General features: G+C 42.6%; 1 protein-coding gene across 25 annotated transcripts in view; it reads left to right on the plus strand.

Moving 5' to 3' along the window:
* MAP4 (microtubule associated protein 4) overlaps positions 1-20,877 on the plus strand; it is a 258,274-nt gene that overhangs the window by 187,830 nt on the left and 49,567 nt on the right. For 12 of the 25 annotated variants that reach the window (XM_058443148.1, XM_058443152.1, XM_058443150.1 and 9 more), the window contains exon 9: positions 1,835-5,218. The exons of the other annotated variants lie outside the window; for them this stretch is intronic. In XM_058443148.1, coding sequence (XP_058299131.1) covers positions 1,835-5,218 — 3,384 coding nt within the window. The remainder of the gene's footprint in view (positions 1-1,834; positions 5,219-20,877) is intronic. 25 annotated transcript variants of the gene reach the window in all.

Genomic DNA, 20,877 nt, shown 5'->3' on the forward strand with positions numbered 1-20,877 from the left:
TTTTCATAGTGAAGAAAGTACCCCCAAATTTTGATCTGGTTCAGCTATTCACTATTCTATCCTGTGTGGTCTTAGGCAAGTTATGTAACTTGCCTATATCTCAGTTTACTCAGCTATAATATAAATTAATTGGTCAAATGTTCTCTAAAGCCTTACTAGTTACAGTGTTCCATGGCCCAACAGCATCTGCATTGCCTGAGAGGCTGGTAGAAATGCAGAATCTTGGGCTCTACCTTAGGCCTTTGTAATTATCATCTGCATTTTAATTAGATCCCCAGATAATTCTAATTTTCATTAAACTTTGAGAGGTACTGCTCTAAGATACTTTCCAATTTAAAGTTTGATTATTCAGTGAATTTTAAGATTACCTGTTTTTTATAACCCAGAAGCATATGTATATGATTATCAACTTGATTTTCTGTTTACTTTTCTGTGACTATGATTGGAATGTGGACATCCTGACATATGGGACATAAGGGGCCATGACTTACTTCACTTAGAATCTCTAATGCTTTGCACACTACCTAGCACAAGACTAGAGCTTAAATAAATGTGTGATTTTTTAAAAAAATGTTGTTTTACTGACTCAACAAATCAGTAAAGATTTATCAAGTGCTTATGATATACAAAATACACCATATTAAGGCACATAGATATTTAAGTCCCAGTCCTTGCCCCTGAATTATTATATTGTAACCTGAATGAAGAGGTAAGTTATCAGGCATGAACTCTGAAATCCAAGATTTACATAATAATTGAATAAAATAGTATAAAAGATGGCACTGAATAGCTGCTGATTAATTGCTGAATTAAATGTTATAAATACTGGGGGGTACTATAGCCTAGCAATTTTTTGAGCGATGCAATAATTAAACTGAGATATTAAATAAAGGCTAGGATTTAGAGGATATTGGAGGGGTAAGGACAAGAATGAAATGCACTATTTACATATTATAATATTCCTGGAAATCAGTTTATTGGGTCAGACTTGACAGGAGCTGGCATATACCTGCTCTTAATGAGACTCTTGCCAGGGTCTTGGATCCATATTATATTAACTTGGAGGAAGGGTAGACCAGGTCACCTGCTAAAACTCTTCCAAAGGTACTCATCTTAATTGTTAAAATTAATTATCCTACTTAACATTATATATATTTCTCTGTCTTTTGGGAAGTACATTTAGGAGCACAATGTTGAAATTTAACATATTTGTCTTTCAAAGTAGGATGCTCTGGTTCTGGAATTATGAGAATTTTCCTCTGACCAAAATGTGGATTCAGTGTATTTTGTGTGCATGAAGTGACTTAAGTCTGGCCTTCTGATCTAGTTCCCAGAATCTATCTGGTTTGTTTGACAAGTATTAGTTTAATATTGGTGACCAAGTCTTAGAATTATAAATTTTGTCCAAAATCATGTATATTTAACTGAAGCAATTAATAAATTTCACCAAAAAGAGGCAAGCACTGATAATGACCAATATAAGTCAGATGAGATTTACAGGCAGTAAGTGCTTATTTTTAGAGGTTAAAAGATGTGAAATATTTCATTTTTAAAAGTTCAATCCTGCTACTTCTGAAATTTCAAATATTTTGTAAATGTTTGAAAACAATTTTTACCTGAGATGATGATCTGTTAAATATTTTTGCTAGCGCCAGTTAAAAGTGAGAAATGTTTTAGAAAAAACTGTTTTCCTGAGCAAATTACAATAAGTAGTATATGTATTAGTGAAAATAGCCTCCTTAAATTAGTCATTATATGGTCTGGGTTTTTTTTTTGTTGTTTTGTTTTTGTTTTTAAGAAACAATAACAAGGAGTTTTTTGTTTGGAATTTTAGCCAACTTCATGTATTGCCGTAGCCCTCCCACACAAGCCAAACAAGATTGCAGACCCAGTGACCGCAGGTCAGCCCGGCCCAAGCCTGCCAGGGTCCCTCCTGAGCTGCTGGGAGGCTCTCCTCCATGGAAGACTCTTGATCACAGGCTGGGCCACTGCTCTTTGTCTGAGTCAGGTTGGGTCTCTGGTTCATCCTCCTGTGGTGGGCCTGGGAACCAAAGAAAAAGTATTCATGTTGACTCACTTGAACCCCAGAGGGATCTTGGCAGGGAGGCCTGGGATATAGAAAGCACACCAATAATGATGAAGAAAAAGAAGAAAAAACCAAAGCAAAAGAGATATTCTCAACCCCGGGCTGGAGGACCTTGGGATGATGACAATGCAGATAAGCCTAAAGGTCATCCCTTTGCAGCTGACACACAAAAATCAGGTGTTCTCCCCAGCCAGCCTACCACTATGAGTACAGAATATGGACTTGTATCTGAAGAAAACTTGAAAAGGGAATGTGTAGTTAACTCCAGTGCAGCCAGACTGGTAGCTGAGAACTTTGTCTCAGAGAGTCTCAGAATTCCTTCATATCCTTCAGAAGAAACCCCCAAAACTGCAATAAGTTCTCAGTCTAAGCTGAGAGTAGAGGAAGACAGCAAAGGTAACAAGTCAGTACCACAAAGCCAAGACAAGAAATTGCTGAAGCAACATGAATACAAACCACAGCCTGCACCCCACCTGAAGACTCCTGTAGATAAAAGCCAGTCAGTAGGCCCTCTCAATCTGAAAGGACCCCTAGCAGAAGTTTCTGCATGCAATGTAGAAACTCCTTTGGATATCAGACTCAAAGAGGGTTGCTCTCCTTTCTTGGACCAAGAGGTTATGGGTGTAGTTTCAAAACCCACAGCAGCAAAAGAAATACCAAATTTGATACCCACTTTGATAGCAAGTAATCCATTAGAATGTAATCTAAAAGAAGGGAATAATGAAAGTAAAATGACTAAACTGCAGAATGTCAAACTGAAGGAGTTTCCTGAAGGAGCTGAAGAGGATAAAGAACTAAAAGAGGAAGCTTTTCCCAACCAAAGACAAGAGATCAGCATCTTTACTTCTGAGCAGCTGCAGGGCCAAGCGTTGGTACAGGTCCCTGGGGTAGAGAATGAACCATTTAAGAGAATGGCAGGTGACGGCAAAAGCAGGAAGGGAAGGGGAAGTTCTGGGAAAATGAGAACAGATTCTGGGAAGGTAAAAGCAAAATCTGAGCTGCCATTTCTTCTGGACAGCCAGAAGGACGGAAGGGCTGTTCTCATACCGAGTGAGCCAGTCTCTAAAACTGAAGGAATGACTACTCAGGATAAGAGTGAGGAGCTGGGGCTGAATTCTTCAAAGCAACCAGGCACTAATGCTGATCTCATGGAGGTAGTGGTGATGGGGGAGCCTAAAGAGATGATTCAGCCTAAGGTGGCAGGCACCATGCAGGCATTGATTCCTTTGGAAAGTGGATCAGGCATGACTCAGACTTCTGGTGTTAGCACAGAAACAGGAGATGTAGTCAAAGATATGGGTGTCAGTAACCAGAGCAAGGAAGGAAGGTGTCCATGGAAGGATCATGAGGCAGCTCCCTGGATTTCTGAAAAGCCTAAAAAGAGAGGCAATGAAGGCAAAAGCAAAAAGTTTAAAAATAATTATTCCAGACAGCCTGCTAGAATGGAAAGGAAGGAAGAAATCCTCAACCCACCTTTTGAAGGGAAGGATGGAGATGCTGGTAGTATTCCCCATAAAAGCAAGGAAATAGGATTTACTTTCCCCAAAATGCATGATTCTTCGTTCTCACATACACCAGATACACCCACAGTGGAAGTAGTTGACAGGAAGGGTGGAAATTTTCAGGTTAATTTTGTTGAGCTTGGGACTCTTGGGGAAAACAAAATAAGCACAGTCAAGGCTTCTACTGTTACTGAACCACCTGCCAAGGTGACAGATGTGAGCTGCCAAGAGCAAATCCAGGGGGCAGTATTTGTTCCTTCATTAGTGTCTGAGGAGAATAAGACAGATGCCGCCAATAGATACACTGCAGTGGCTGACAAACCAAGTAAAAGGAGTAATGATGGCAAAAGTAAAAAGGTTAAAAATAGTTCTCCTGAGAAGCACATTCTGGAGAATAAGATAGATGCAACAAAAATACATGTTCCCTTGGAAACCACAGGGGACCAGGGAATTGAAGGAATGGCCTATATGGACGAAAATAGAAATATTACATTTACCTGTCCCAGAACACCATCAGAGCTGATAAATAAATCATCTCCTCTAGAGGTTCTGGAATCAGCAGCCTGTGAAAAACTGCCCACTCCTACTCCTCAAGTAGTAAAGGAAGGTGATTCCTTTCCAGATACCTTGGCAAAAAATGGGCAAGAGATAGCCCCAGCCCAGATTTCCAAATCATTAATGGTAGATAATTACACCAAAGATGGAGTCCCAGGTCAAGAAAGACCCAACGCTCCCTCTGCTGTTGTGCCCTCCGCAAGCACAGGAGGAGTTGCTCTACCTATTACAGCAGCCATAGAAACAGTTAACAGTCATGGAGATCACTCTCTTAAGAATAAAGCTGAGCTTGCTGACTCCATGAAAAATGAAGCAGGGATCGATGAAGGGCATGTGATAGGAGAATCTGAGTCAGTGCACAATGGTGCGTCTAAGCATTCAGTAGAGAAAGTCACAGAGCTAGCAAAAGGTCACCTCCTTCCTGGAGTGCCAGTAGAAGACCAGAGCCTACCAGGAGAGGCCAGAGCCCTAGAAGGATATGCAGATAGAGGTAATTTCCCAGCACATCCCGTGAACGAAGAGAAAGAGACTAAAGAAGGGTCTGTTCCAGTTCAGATTCCTGACTTACTGGGAGACAAAGCACAAAAGCTCAGTTTTTGTGAGGACCAAAATGCTCAAGATAGAAATTCCAAAGGTTCAGATAGTTTGAATAAGAAGGTAGATCTGACTCTTTTGTCTCCAAAAAGTGAGAATGATAAATTGAAAGAAATTAGTCTGGCTTGTAAAATCACGGAATTGGAAAGTGTTTCCTTGCCAACACCAGAAATCCAGTCAGATTTCTTATATAGCAAAGTCGAAGCTCCTCCTTCAGAGGTGGCGGATAAGTTAGTAATAATGACTGCTTCCAAGGGTGTTCGACTCCCAGAACCCAAAGATAAGATTTTGGAGACACCTCAGAAAATGACAGAAAAATCTGAATCAAAGACACCAGGAGAAGGGAAAAAGGAAGATAAAAGCAGAATGGCAGAACCAATGAAAGGCTACATGAGACCCACCAAGTCCCGAGGACTTACTCCACTTTTGCCAAAGTCTACAATCCAGGAACAAGAGAGATATAAGCAACAGAAGTCCGCTGGTATGAACCTGCCATGGGGAAATGTGTGTGCTTGTGGCTTTTGAGTCAGCATCAGAAAGGCAAAGAGCTTGTGCCTTGGCTCCATCCAGACTCTAATCATCCTTGTTAATCATTGGTTTGTTGGCATGAAACCTGTAACTGCTACTGTGTGTTTTCTGCAGCCAATGTGTTCCTTGTGTCCTGCTTGAGGAGGCTGGTAACTTGGTTGCATGCCTTTTTTACCCAGCACTGAACGTTGAATTTTAGGGGAAGTTGAATTTTCAATGAATTGTCTAACAAAAGACCTATCATCATCCATTTCTTAATTTTTTTAAAATTGTGCCTCCTATGTATCAAGTTCACAGCTAAATTTTAATCATTACTTGGTATAAGGATTCACAAGGGGAAAGAAAATATTTCATGTCTAGCTATGTGCATGAGATTTTTTTCAATTTATATGTAGCTTGTGCTGGTGGGACTAAATATCCAAATTGCTTTTAGGTTAAATGAAATCAGTCCACCTCCTTATGAGGAAATGGTGGCCTCAAACCGGCATTGGTAGGCACCGATTTATTTGTGTTTCCAGTAATGGGAAATGATCTCTCAATGATACACATACATTTTTTGACCAGTTTGTTGCTTATATCCATTGCCCCACAGTTGCATGTGGGTTTGAGTTTTGGGCATAGTCTGTGTCCATCAAACATAGTCCATAAAACTTGCCCATGTTGTGTTCCTCATAATGTTACTCTTTTTTGGCTCTACTCAGTCAAGTAATTGGAATGAGATTAAGAAGATGATTCCTTTAAGATTTAGAAATGGTAGCCCCGTTTCCCCCCACCCCCAGTTCCCCAAAAAAGTATACATTTAATCGTGGCTTCCCTGAATCTAGCTTTCAAATAATGTTACCTTGTCTTTGAGATTTTTTCACAGCCTACAAGTGACACTATTTCTTAATCACTGTTTTCCAGCTTGCATGATGTAGCTACTAACTCCAGAATTTAAAAAAAACACCAATTGGTTTTAGTAGCCAGTCAGGCTTTTAGAGAGGTTTCATCATGGGATTGTGTTCTGCATGATATGGACTTGTTCTTTTGGGTAAAGCTTGTTCTATGCATGAGTATGTACCCACTAAGGAATACTGCTGTGTGAGTAAAGAATGCTAAATGTTGTTATTTGCATAAGACATTCTCATCTTCTCTGTTTTTATCTTCTATTAGCTACCCTATTACCAAGGCAGAAAATGAAATAGTATGTAGAGGGCTTTCCAGCATTCATTGAGATTTCCAGTGTTCTATCCAGTTCTTTCGTTTTGGTTTCTAGACCCATTCTTTAGTCTCAGCAGTGATCCAAAAGTTAACATGTAATTTCTGTGAAATCCCAGCCATCTCCTTTTGCTCAGTATTTCCAAAGAAATGCAGAAAGAGGATTTGTTGTTCTTGAGGAAGCAAGACCAGTACTGCAGAACTTTTGGGGCCCTGCCTGGGTCAGGTCAGGCTCAAAGACTGTGTTAGCAGTGGCCTTACAGAGTGGGTATGGGAAGGATAATGGGTTTGGGACAAAATTTATTGTTTCTTCTGTAAATTCTACCACACCTTTTCCCTAAGGACAATGTATACTTTTTTAATAGTTAAAAAAATTTTTTAAACTAATTGTTGAATAGGTTCATACATTCACATGGTACAAAGGAGTATACAGTAAAACGTAAGTTGGCCTCCCTCCATTAACCACCTTCCAGCTTTCCCTCTCCAGAGGCAACCAGTGTTCACAATATCTTATATATCCTTCCAGACAATTTATGTATAATAAGCAATAACATGTATATTTCCTGATTTCATATAAATGAGACATATACATACATACTGATGTGTGCTATTCTTTTTAAACTTAATTTTTAAAGAGACCTTTTAAGACTTAGTATAAAGGAGCCAGGTGCAGTGGCTCACACCTATAATCCCAGCACTTTTGGAGGCCAAGGCAGGCAGATCAGCTGAGGTCAGGAGTTAGAGACCAGCCTGACCAATGTGGAGAAACGCCATCTCTACTAAAAATACAAAATTAGCTGGGTGTGGTGGCGCATGCCTGTAATCCCAGCTACTCGGGAGGATGAGGCAGGAGAATCACTTGAATCTGGGAGGCGGAGGTTGCAATGAGCCATGATCGTGCCATTGCACTCCAGCCTGAGCAACAAGAGGGAAACTCCATCTCAAAAAAAAAAGAATCAGTATAAAGAAAGAGGCCTCGTTTTTTTTTTTTTTTTTTTAATCTTTTTTCCTGGTACGTGTCCCTAGATATGACTCATTCTTTTTTGATAGCTGTATACATTATATAGGTATATACTAATGTATTATAGTACTTTTCTTTCTTTTTTTTTTTTTGAGACAGAGTTTCGCTCTCATTGCCTAGGAAGGAGTGCAATGGTGTGATCTCGGTTCACCGCAACCTCTGCCTCCTGGGTTCAAGTGGTTCTCCTGCCTCAGCCTCCCGAGTAGCTGGGATTACAGGCATGCGCCACCATGCTCAGCTAATTTTGTATTTTTAATAGAGACAGGGTTTCTCCATGTTGGTCAGGCTGATCTCGAACTCCCAACCTCAGGTGATCTGCCTGCCTCACCCTCCCCAAAGTGTTGGAATTACAGGTGTGGAGCCACCGCGCCTGGCCAGTACTTCTTTACTGATGCACATTTAGGTGTTTCTCAACTTTTTTTATTAGAAATATGGTACATAAACTATCTTTGTATTTATAGGATGTCATCCTCATGCGTGTGCGTCTGTGTAATACAAAGGGGCTCCAGAGTAAGAATCTCTGGTTTGAAGAATATGTATTCATAATTTTGATGGGTATTACCATATTGCTCTCTGTAGGCCTGCAGAGATGTCCCTTGTAGAGAAAGGTACATCTCTACTCCCACCCTCAACATAGACAAATACCTGTTTCCCTGCCTTTCTCTACTAGTGTGATTTTTTTTTTTTTTTTTTTTTGGTTATGTGTACTGATCTAATCGGTGAAAAATTATTTCATGGCATAGACTTTGTGTGTGTGGTGTTTTTTGTTTGTTTTTTTGTTTTTTGAGACGGAGTTTCACTCTTGTTGCCCAGGCTAGAGTGCAATGGCACGATCTTGGCTCACTGCAACCTCCACCTCCCAGGTTCAAGCGATTCTCCTACCTCAGCCTCCCTAGTAGCTGGGATTATAGGTGCCTGCCACCATGCTCAGCTAATTTTTTGTATTTTTAGTAGAGCTGGGTTTCACTGTGTTGGCCAGGCTGGTCTTGAACTCCTGACCTTAGGTGATCTACTTGACTCAGCCTCCCAAAGTGCTGGGATTATAGGCATGAGCTACTGTGCCCGGCTGTGTTTTATTTATTTTTTTTAATGACTTCTTCATGTATTATCAAGTTTATAAAAGCCAATCCATGCTCTGAAATTATGAAAATATTTTCTTTTCTCCTCTATTAATGTTTTTACATTTTAAATTGTTGGCCAATCTAGAATTTGCTTATTTGTTTGTGGGGGTTTTTTTTTTTTTTGGTATGTTTTGTTTATAAGGTTGTGAGGCGGCCGGGTGCGGTGGCTCACGTTTGTAATCCCAGCACTTTGGGAGGCCAAGGCGGGCGGATCACGAGGTCAGGAGATCGAGACCACGGTGAAACCACGTCTCTACTAAAAATACAAAAAAAAAAAAAATTAGCTGGGCGTGGTGGCGGGCGCCTGTAGTCCCAGCTACTTGGAGAGGCTGAGGCAGGAGAATGGCGTGAACCCGGGAGGCGGAGCTTGCGGTGAGCCGAGATTGCGCCACTGCACTCCAGCCTGGGCGACAGAGCAAGACTCCGTCTCAAAAAAAAAAAAAGGTTGTGAGGCAGGGTTACTTGGTCATCCCACCATCGTGTTTATAATCGATCTCCCACTGAACTGCCACCTTTGTCATGCCCTAAATTTCTGCATGTATTTGGTCTATTTCTGGACTTTCTTTCCTGATCCATTGATCTTTCCACCAGGCTTCCTAATATATTTTAATATCTAATAGGACTAGCCCAACCCCTTGCCCTATTATTCTTTTTCAGAGTTGTCCTATTCTTATTTTTTAGTTTTGTAGAAGAAAAATTAATCCACTCAATATTTTTCTTGAAGTCACTGTTTCTAGCTTATCCTAGGGAGAGTTTATGTCTTGCAAATCGAGTTTTTCTGTCGAACAGCATAATGTGTCTTTCATGTGTTTTGTTAGTCCATCACTGGTGTTCATCTTTGTTCCTCAGTTTGAATCATTCATGTTAACTGCCCTACCCCCAAATTGCTACCAATTCTCACATATCTTGTTCTCATTAGTCTTGTGGTCAAATGGTGTCACCCATGGTTTCCATTGTTTGGACAGTAAAGATATTACAAGTGGTGTTGGCCGGGCACAATGGCTCACACCTGTAGTCCCTGCACTTTGGGAGGCTGAGGTAGGCGGATCACTTGAGGCCAGGAGTTCAAGACCAGGCCTTGAACTCTGGTCTTGGTGAACCCCCAAGGGCCAACATGGTGAAACCCCGTCTCTACTAAAAATACAAAAAGTAGCCATGCATGGTGGCGCATGCCTGTAATTCCATCTACTCAGGAGACTGAGGCAGGAGAATCGCTCTCTTGAACCCAAGAGGCAGAGGTTGCAGTAAGCCAAGATCACAACACTGCCCTCCAGCCTGGGCGATAGAGTGAGTGAGACTCCATCCTCCGCCCCGCCCCCCGCCCAAAAAAAAAAAAAAAGATATTATTAGTGGTGTTAGTAAAAATAATAGTACCTCTAACTAATCTAGGTGTTAATAATAATAGCACTGGCCAGGGGCGGTGGCTCACACCTGTAATCCCAACACTTTGGGAGGCAGAGGTGGATGGATCACCTGAGGTCAGGAGTTCGAGACCAGCCTGGCCAACATGGTGAAACCCCATCTCTACTAAAAATACAAAAATTAACTGGATATGGCGGTGCATGCCTGTAATCCCAGCTACTCAGGAGGCTCAGGGGAATTGCTTGAACCTAGGAGGCAGAGGTTGCAGTGAGCCAAGATCGCACCACTGCACTCCAGCCTGGGAGACAGAATGAGACTCCATCTCAAAAAAATAATAATAATAATAATAGCACCTACCACCTATTGAGTTGATTTTATTTGCCTGGTTATCTAGAAATAGGTAAATAGATCATACACACACACATAAAATAACACTATTAAAGATTATCTCCATTTTTCAGGTGAGAAAATGGAGGCTGTCAAGGTCACATAGCTGGTGAAGTGCCAGGGTTAGAATTTGAATCCAAGTCTTTATGTTTCTAAGATCCATGCTTTTCTTAGACTTGCTTCAGAAGCTTCCGGAAGTTTCCGGTACTTAAAAAGAAAAAGATGAAGGTTGACAATTAGTAAATATAAAATAGACTTTTTTTTATTATCTGGGCACTAATTAAACACTTTTCTACTTGGAGAGATAAAGATACATCATGAAAACATAAACTGTGAATTAGAGGTTAATTTAGGATTAGAATCTAGGTCTTTTGACTCTGTCTAGCATTTTATTGTCCAGAGGGAGTCTGTGTTTGATTTATTTACGTGTACTTTTTAACACCCAGCCTAGAACTTTACATATACATGATGCCTAATGACATCTTTTGAATTGTAAGTAAATTATCTTTTTGCTGATCTTACCCTGTTTGGGAGTAGGGAAAGTGAATATATTGCCAAAGTCTCTTCCAGCTTACTGTTTGCTCTACTGTTATTTTTTCATGCTGCTCTCAAATTTAGGGAAACTTTAACAGAAGGTTTCTTTGCATACTATGCATGTTCTTCCAGGCAGGGAGGATTAATGCAGTATGTCGGGAAGTCTAAGCTCAACTTTTCAGAAAAGGACTTTTTTTTTTTTTTTGAGACAGAGTCTCGCTCTTTCGCCCAGGCGAGAGTGCAGTGGCGCGATCTCGGTTCACTGCAAGCTCTGCCTCCCAGGTTCACGCCATTCTCCTGCCTCAGCCTCCCGAGTAGCTGGGACTACAGGCGCCCACCACCATGCCTGGCTAATTTTTTGTATTTTTAGTAGAGACGGGGTTTCACCGTGTTAGTCAGGATGGTCTCGATCTCCTGACCTCGTGATCCGCCTGCCTTGGCCTCCCAAAGTGCTAGGATTACAGGGGTGAGCCACCGTACCTGGCCAGAAAAGGACTTCTTATGGGATTGTGTTTTTTTGCGAAGGGAAGCACAAGCTTGAAAGGATGATCCATATTAGATTCCAGTACCCACTCCATGTTAGTTGTTTCCCTGGAAATCAAGTAGAACTGTGAGTGACAGTGTACTTGCTATGCTGCTACTGTGAATGGGACAGTTTGGGATCCCTGTAAATAGGCCCTCCCTTTGCCATAGTGAAGCCTGGTCTTCTTATAATCTGGCTTTCATTTCTTTCTTCAGTTTGCTTGAGCTCATCAACTGTCTACCAGCAGCTGGGAATGTCAGTTTATGGTGAGAAACTCTCTTGGTGTGAAACTTGAAGTAATTTATAAACCCAGAATTCTAACAGTTTCAAGGCCCTTGTACATAAATAAAATATGCTCAGCAGATGAAAAAACCATTTGTTATCTTAGAACTTGCTACTATTTTACAACTGGAGAAGTACCCATTTGGTAATGTCTTAACTGTAGTGCCATTTGTGAAGTTCCTTTCCTCATTACTCTCACCCCAGTTGCCCTCTGATTCAACTGGCTTTTTTTTTTTTTTTTTTTTTTGAGACGGAGTCTCCCTCTGTCACCCAGGCAGGAGTGCAGTGGCACAATCTCGGCTCACTGCAACCTCTGGCTCCTGGGTTCAAGCAGTTCTCCTGCCTCAGCCTCCTGAGTAGTTGGGATCATAGGCATGTGTCACCACGCCTGGCTAGTTTTTTTATTTTTAGTAGAGATAGGGTTTTACCATGTTAGCCAGGCTGGTCTCGAACTCCTGACCTCATGATCCACCTCGGCCTCCCAAATTGCTGGGACTACAGGCATGGGCCACTGCGCCCAACCCCATTGGCTTTTTTTCTTACTACCATGCTGATGAAATTTATTGGGACTAGTCACACAGCTAAAAATAGCTACCATTTATTGAACCTTACTATATACTCATTGCCATCCTAAACTCTTTTAACCTCCAAAAAATACTGTGTAGTCATTACCTTGTTTGAGCCAGAACATTTAAATATTCTTTGAAATGAATCAAGCAACAATTGATTATCCTACTTTGTTTTGTTAAATTTGTATTTATTTTTTTTGAGACAAGGTATCACTCTGTCACCTAGGCTGAAGTGCAGTGACATGATCACGGCTTACTACAGCCTCGACCTCCCAGGCTCAAACAATCCTCCTGCCTCAGCCTCCCAAGTAGTTGAGACTACAGGTGTGCATCACCATACCTGGTGAATATTTTTTGTAGAGATGGGGTCTCACTCTGTTGCCCAGGCTGGTCTCAAACTCCTGGCCTCAAGCAATCCTTCCTCCTTGGCCTCCCAAAGTGCTGAGATTGTAGGTGTGAGGCACCATGCCTGGCTTGAATATCCTAATTTAAAAGAAGCTTCTTCCCCTCATATTCCCTCACCCTTCACTTGTACCCTCTGGTTGACAAATAGCATTGGGGGATTCTGAACACACTGTTAAAATAAAAACTTAGTTTTGATTTACAGTATTGCAGATATAGTTATTTCTTTAAGATATGAAGGTGACAGTAAGGTGGCTTCCATTTTTTTTTTTTTAAGATAGGGTCTTGCTCAGTTGCCCAGGCTGGGGTGCAGTGGTACGGTCTCGGCTGACTACAGCCTCCACCTCCTGGGCTCAGGTGATACTCCCACCTCAGTCTCAAGTAGCTGGAACTACAGGTGTGTGCCACCGTGCCCGGCTAATTTTTGTATTTTTTGTAGAGGCTGGGTTTGGCCATGTTGCGCAACCTGGTCTTGAACTCCTGAGCTCAAGTGAGCTGTCCACCTCGGCCTCCCAAAGTGTATAAACATTGCCTATTGCTCTGCAAATAGCGGACACACAGCATGTTTTCTACTTTTTAATATTTAGTTTATTCATTCATTCAGTAGATACCAAGTGGCATTACTCCTACTCTAAAAATAGACTAATAAAACACATTCTCTACTCTTCAGAGATTCCAGGGTGGAAAACAGACAATTTTCTAGTGAGAGAAGTTTACCCCTCTGAAAAATGATAGAAGTGTGAGCTAGATCCTATGGAAATACACAGCAGAAAGGGACTAAGTTTTCCTACAAGACCTAGAGAAATCTTCACACAGAAGACTCTGAAAGTATGGCTAAGAGTTTGCTGAGCAAATTAAGGTAAAGCATTCTAGGGGACAGCTGTGTAATGGCATACATAGTGAAGTGCAGGTGCATGGAATAAAGTCAAGTTTGGGAAACAGGGACATCTGTGAAACATTTTGAGATGAAATTGGGGAAAAGAAAGTAAGCTCCTAAAGGATCCTAGGGGTATTGTGTGCCTCTAAAAGCAGAAAATCGGCCAGGCGCAGTGGCTAACGCCTGTAATCCCAGCACTTTGGGAGGCCGAGGAGGGCGAATCACGAGGTCAGGAGATCGAGACCATCCTGGCTAACACAGTGAAACCCCGTCTCTACTAAAAATACAAAAAATTAGCTGGGCGAGGTGGCGGGCGCCTGTAGTCTCAGCTACTCGGGAGGCTGAGGCAGGAGAATGGTGTGAACCCGGGAGGCGGAGCTTGCAGTGAGCCAAGATCGCACCACTGCACTCCAGCCTGGGCTACAGAGACTCTGTTTCAAAAAAAAAAAAAAAAGCAGAAAATCTTAGATTTTTGCTTGAAGAAATGGGTTATCTTTCTACCTAGTTTAGTTGGATGATTCTCTTTTCTTTTGGGGAGGGCTATGGGAGGGTCCATACTAGGCTTAAAAGAACAAAGGCTTGATATTTCCAAGTTGTAGTTTTTAGAGTTGTTGTTGTTGTTGTTGTTTTGAGATAGTCTCCCTCTGTAGCCCAGGCTGGAGTGCAGTGGTGCCATCTCGGCTCACTGCAATCTCCACCTCCCAGGTTCAAGCAATTCTCCTGCCTCAGCCTCCCAAGTAGCTGGGACTACAGCTGCACGCCACCGTGCCCAGCTAGTTTTTGTATTTTTAGTAGAGACTGGGTTTCACCATGTTGGCCAGGCTGGTCTCAAACTCCTGACCTCAGGTGATCTGCCAACTCAGCCTCCCAAAATGCTGAGATTACAGGAGTGAGCCACCACACCCAGACTAATTTTTGTACTTTTAGTAGAGACAGGGTTTCACCCTGTTGGCCAGGCTAGTCTCAAACTCCAGACCTCAGGTGATGCACCTGCCTCAGCCTCCCAAAGTGCTGGGATTACAGGCCTTAGCTACCGTGCCTGGCCTTTAGAGGATTTCTTATCCATAAGCATTTTCATGTCTTTGGTTCACATAAATCAGATTATTCACCTCAGCTTTTTCATTCTGTCTATTTGCTTCTCATCTTTTGAAAGTTAATCAGGGAGAATCATGATTTATTTTCTTGAGTTAAAACATGTGAGAAATGTTTCTAAAATGTAGAATATGGTTTCTGAAATAGTTTTACCTATATGTATGCATGTCTAAACACTTGGAACATTTACTTCCAGGCAAGAAACTAGATTATAACTTGACAACTTTACCTTTTATTAACAAGGAGTGAGTGTCATCAATCATTGTTAATAGTAGAATTATTGACTTTCATTGTAATGATAATTGTTTCCTGGAGGCAATAACTGGGAACAGTTGGTCAATCTGGAAAGTAGTGTTGCCTTGGTAACTGATAAGAAAGAATGCAGAGAAACTAGTTTTCTGTCATGTATAAAAACCAAGGCCCTGAACAGGTTAAATACTAACTCCAAGCACAAGGCTAAAACAGAAATATCTGCCAGTACGTGTACTGGGATTAGAGACCTGCAGGCTTTGCCAAGAGTCCTAGAAACCACCTTCTGCCCAGACACACAGGAATCCATGCACTTTCTTCAAACTCAGACAGAATGGAATAGAACTTCACAATATTTAGCTCAAAGGACATTCCAGATCACCGCCTCTTGGGTTGGGTTGAAGACAGTTTTAATGATGGGACGGATCAGGTCAAATGATGCAGATGCAGTATAAAAGGAATCTACCCAATCTACCCATCCTTTCACTGAGCAGATCCTTTTTTTTTTTTTTTTTTTTTTTTTGAGACGGAGTCTCGCTGTCGCCCAGGCTGGAGTGCAGTGGCGCGATCTCGGCTCGCTGCAGGCTCCGCCCCCCGGGGTTCACGCCATTCTCCTGCCTCAGCCTCCCGAGTAGCTGGGACTACAGGCGCCCACCAACACGCTGGGCTAATTTTTTGTATTTTTAGTAGAGACAGGGTTTCACCTTGTTAGCCAGGATGGTCTCGATCTCCTGACCTCGTGATCCGCCCGCCTTGGCCTCCCAAAGTGCTGGGATTACAGGCGTGAGCCACCGCGCCCGGCCAGCAGATCTTTTTTGAAAGCATATTTACTGTGAGTCAAGCACTGTGCAGTGCACCCACATGGCACAAATGCACAGTTCACATTCCTACCTTCTAGAAGCTCCTGGGAAAGGCATATAAATAAGAGATTACGGTGTGGTTTCTAAATTCTAAAAAGAGATAGAGTATTGTGATAATATGAAGAACTCAGGAGGGGTTCAAAGAGACTTTACAGAGGTGAGTGAGTAGGAATAGGACCTAGAGGCAAGGGGCCGGGTGCGGTGGTTCACACTTGTAATCCCAGCACTTTAGGAGGCTGAGGCGGGAGGATCACCTGAGGTTAGGAGTTCGAGATCAGCCTGGCCAACATAGTGAAACCCTATGTATACCAAAAATACAAAAATTAGCGGGGTGTGGTGATTAACTGGGACACCTGTAATCCCAGCTCCTGGGGAGGAAGAACCTAGAGACAAAGAATCCCAGTGGCAGCTGAATCCAGGATTTAGTCCTTCTGGTTCTTAAGTGTGTTTCTTTTTACCTAGGCAGGCTCACCCTTTTCAAACTTCACGTATTTACCTCATCCACCAACTTGATATAATTTTACAGTGGCTGGGAGATTGGAGTTTCTTGCTGTGGCTATTTCCTGTGGATAAATCTGCACCCCTGAGTGAGATTATGTCTGTAATTCTTATTTGGACTGGAGTACTGAACTGGCCATTCTCAGGGTGTTTTGTGGGTTGTTTTGTTTTGTTTTTAAACAAGGTCTCTGTCACTTAGGCTGGAGTGCAGTGGCGTGATCATAGTTCACTCACTGCAGCCTCAGACTCTTGGGTTTAAGTGATCCTCCTTCCTCAGCCTCCCAAGTAGCTAGTACTACGGGCATGCACCACCACACCTGGCTAAAAAAAATTTTTTTTTTAATTTTTTTGTATAGATGTGGGTCCTGCTTTGTTGCCCAGGCTCTTGACCTCTTGGCCTCAAGTGATCCTCCCACCTAACCCTTCTAAAGTGCTGGTGTTACAGGCATGGGCTACTACGCCCAGCCTTTCTTGAGTTTTACTAATTATTCTATACTAGGGTTTCCCCATCATTTGTCATCCAGGTGGCATTCACCTCATTTGGGGTGCAACAAAGCCATTAATTATTCTTTCATTTAATATCTTTGTATGCCTTGCAAAAGCAATAGTGTAATCTTTTTTTTTTTTTTTTTTTTTTTTTTGAGACAAAATCTTGCCCTATTGGCAGGCTGGAGTGCAGTGGCGCGATCTGGGCTCACTGCAACCTCTGCCTCCCGGATTCAAGCAATTCTCCTGCCTCAGCCTCCCAAGTAGCTGGGACTACAGGTGCGTGCCACCACGCCCAACTAATTTTTGTATTTTCAGTAGAGACAGGGTTTCACCACGTTGGCCAGGATGGTCTCGATCTCTTGACTTCATGATCCACCCGCCTCAGCCTCCCAAAGTGCTGGGATTACAGGGGTGAGCCACCGTGCCCAGCCTAGTATAATGAAACTATAAGCTACTCTGTCCCTTCCCCTCTGTAAAAGCCTCTGGTTCTCTGCTTTTTCTTAGTGAGGCTGAATCTGTCTTCCTACTCAGAAGCCACATGAAAGGAAACTTACAGTGCTAAGGCACCATAGAAAGATATTAACATAAATCTAAGTTCTCTTAAGGCTGGAAATTAGAAACAGAAGTTTGCTAAGGAATAAGTCACCCACACCTTACTCAGTCTTTGCATAATTAAAACAAGACCATTCTTTTTTTTTTTTTTTTTTCTGATATGGAGTCTCACTCTGTCGCCTGGCCTGGAGTGCAGTGGCGGGATCTCGGCTCACTGCAACCTCCACCTCCCGGGTTCAAGCGATTCTCCTGCCTCAGACTCCTGCGTAGCTGGGATTACAGGTGCCTGCCACCACACCCGGCTAATTTTTTGTATCTTTTTTTAGTAGAGACAGGGTTTCACCATGTTGGCCAGGCTGGTCTCGAACTCCTGACCTTGTGATCCGCCCCCTCGGCCTCCCAAAGTACTGGGATTACCAGGCATGAGCCACTACGCCCCGCCTAAAACAAGACCGTTCTTAAGATATAAGGTAAACACCGAAACTAAGCGCATTGCTTCTTTTTCTCCCTTATTTCAAACGCTCATTTGCTCCCCTAAACACACACACATACATACACATGTGTATGCATACTGTGTATTAATTCGGGAGTTTTGGATTGATCACAAAAGAACAATTATAATTCCAAATTAAAGTTTGAAGTACTTCAGTGATCACAAAAAAGATACATTGGGCCGGGCGCAGTGCCCACAGCTGTAATCCCAGCACTTTGGGAGGCCGAGTTGGGCAGATCACCTGAGGTCAGAAGTTCCAGACCAGCCTGGCCAACACTGTGAAACCCTGTCTCTACTAAAAATACAAAAATTAGTCGGGTATGGTGGTGTGGGCCTGTAATCCCAGCTACAACAGAAGCTGAGGCAGGAGAATCGCTTGAGCCTGGGAGGCAGAGGTTGTAGTTAGCTGAGATCACGCCACTGCACTCCAGCCTGGGCAACAAAGCGAGACCCCCTCTCAAAAAAAAAAAAAAAAGATACATCGAAAAGGAGAGTCATCTAGTGACTAAGATTAATTTTTGCTCAGCAGTTTGGGAAGACTGGCAGTCAGAAACCTAGCATCTTCTTTGTGACTTTTCCATTAAGTTTTCACCATTTGATCATGGGCAAACCACTTTTTTTCTCTGGACACCATTTTGTTCCTCTGTAAAATGAGGGGTCTGTTAGAGAAGCCCCAGCATTCTGACTCTGTACTGTCACACATACTTTAGTGTCTTTGCAGTACTGTTGATGGATATAATGGACCCTTGTCCTGTTTGTTTGTTTTTTTGAGACGGAGTCTTGCTCTGTCGCCCAGGCTGGAGTGCAGTGGCGCAATCTCGGCTCACCGCAAGCTCCGCCTCCCGGGTTCACGCCATTCTCCTGACTCAGCCTCTCCGAGTAGCTGGGACTACAGGCGCCCGCCACCACGCCCGGCTAATTTTTTTGTATTTTTAGTAGAGACGGGGTTTCACCGTGGTCTTGATCTCCTGACCTCATGATCCGCCCACCTCGGCCTCCCAAAGTGCTGGGATTACAAGCGTGAGCCACCGCACCCAGCCTAATGGACCCTTGTCCTAAAAGGGATTCAGGAAATAGGTTATTTACTTTCCTTAGGCAGTGCCCTAGATTTTGAAATTTAGCTTTTCTTTTTCTCTTATCTGTTAGTGATTGCAATTACGATTCATATGTTGTTTCTTGTGAGTAGTATTGGTTGTTTTGTTTTGTTTTTGTCTATCTTTACCAGAGTGTAGCAGTTCTCCAGTCCAGGGACTTAGGCTTTCTTAACTTTTGTTGTTGTTGTTTGTTGTTGTTGTTATTATTACTACACATCAGATTCCCTATAGGGAGTAGGAAAACCTACTTCATATATATATATATATATATGTGTGTACAGTTTCTTGGTTTTTTTTTGTTTGTTTGTTTGTTTGTTTGTTTGTTTGTAGATGGAGTTTCGCTCTTGTTGCCCAGGCTGGAGTGCAGTGGCACGAATCTCCACTCACTGCAACCTCTGCCTCCTGGGTTCAAGCGATTCTCCTGCCTCAGCCTCCTGAGTAGCTGGGATTACAGGCATGCGCCACCACACCCGGCTAATTTTGTATTTTTAGTAGACATGGGGTTTCTCCAGGTTGTTCAGGCTGGTCTCGAACTCCCAACCGCAGGCGATCCTCCACCTCGGCCTCCCAAAGAGCTGGGATTACAGGCGTGAGCCACCGCCCCCAGCCTTCTTGGTTGTTTTTTTAAAGCTAGCATCAGTAGATACATTATGTATTTCTGTGTTTTAACTACTTTGTCAAATGCTTTTTATATATATTCCCTCAATCCTCACGGCTATGTGTTTTGTTGTACTCAGACCTCTGGGTGACCACCAAGCTTATCTGTATGCCTGAGCATCTGGCTGGCATGATGTCTTGGGTACTTGCCCCTTCTATGGGCTTGAACTTCTTGTTCTGACCGCCCCCCTCCCCAGATTGCCTCTTTCAACTCTCTGTCTCCTGAGCCTTGTAACTATGAAGCCAGTGCTTGGCCCAGTTGCTAGATGTTGACCTCATGATTATATTTTTTCAGTTTGACCACATTTCTGATCTACACAGTATGAACTGTAGTCTGGAATATGCACTCCTTTGTGCCTGGCTAACTTCATTCTTCTGGTTTCTGCTCTTGGTCTTTTGGCTGGTTCACATTTTGCAGTCTGCTGTTTATGGATAGAATTACTGAGGCAGAATATGTGATATCTGAAGGTAGCAGAGACCTGTAATTTTAGTTATTGCCTTAGCTGTTGGGCAGGGATGAACTAGTGAAGTGGGTCTGGGTAGGCTGGCCAGAACTAAAAATAATTTGGCTATAAGGAACAAGTTTCTATGCTTGTTCTTTGCCTTGGTATTTTCCGCTTCTTCAGAATATAACGGCCAACTACCACTTTCTTCAGACATGCTGCAACATCCGCCATGCCCAGTCATGCCTCTGCCAATAGGCAGCACTCTCACATGAGACAGAAAAGTTACTGAACATACTGCCTAGTGGAGCCCCAAGTTGAAATCACACTGTAAGCTGGACATAGCAGCAGGCCTGTGATTACTTCAATGTCTGTTTCAACTTCAGAAGTGAAAGTGGTAAAACTGAATCCAAGAGCACCTTAAAGATTCCCCTCCTTCTATAGAGGAAGAAACTGAAGCTAAGAGCAGTTAAATGAATTTCTAAGACTCAACTATTAAGTGACACAGATTTTATTTTTTTCTCTCTTTTTTTTTATTATTATACTTTAGGTTTTAGGGTACATGTGCACAATGTGCAGGTTTGTTACATATGTATACATGTGCCATGTTGGTGTGCTGCACCCATTAACTCATCATTTAGCATTAGATATATCTCCTAATGCTGTCCCTCCCCCTCCCCCCACCCCACAACAGTCCCCGGAGTGTGATGTTCCCCTTCCTGTGTCCATGAGTTCTCATTGTTCAATTCCCACCTATGAGTGAGAACATGCAGTGTTTGGTTTTTTGTCCTTGCGATAGTTTACTAAGAATGATGTTTTCCAGTTTCATCCATGTCCCTACAAAGGATATGAACTCATCATTTTTTATGGCTGCATAGTATTCCATGGTGTATATGTGCCACATTTTCTT

Source organism: Hylobates moloch, unplaced genomic scaffold, assembly GCF_009828535.3.
Source record: "Hylobates moloch isolate HMO894 unplaced genomic scaffold, HMol_V3 SCAFFOLD_8, whole genome shotgun sequence".
In the NCBI taxonomy this organism is placed as follows: Eukaryota; Metazoa; Chordata; class Mammalia; order Primates; family Hylobatidae; genus Hylobates; species Hylobates moloch.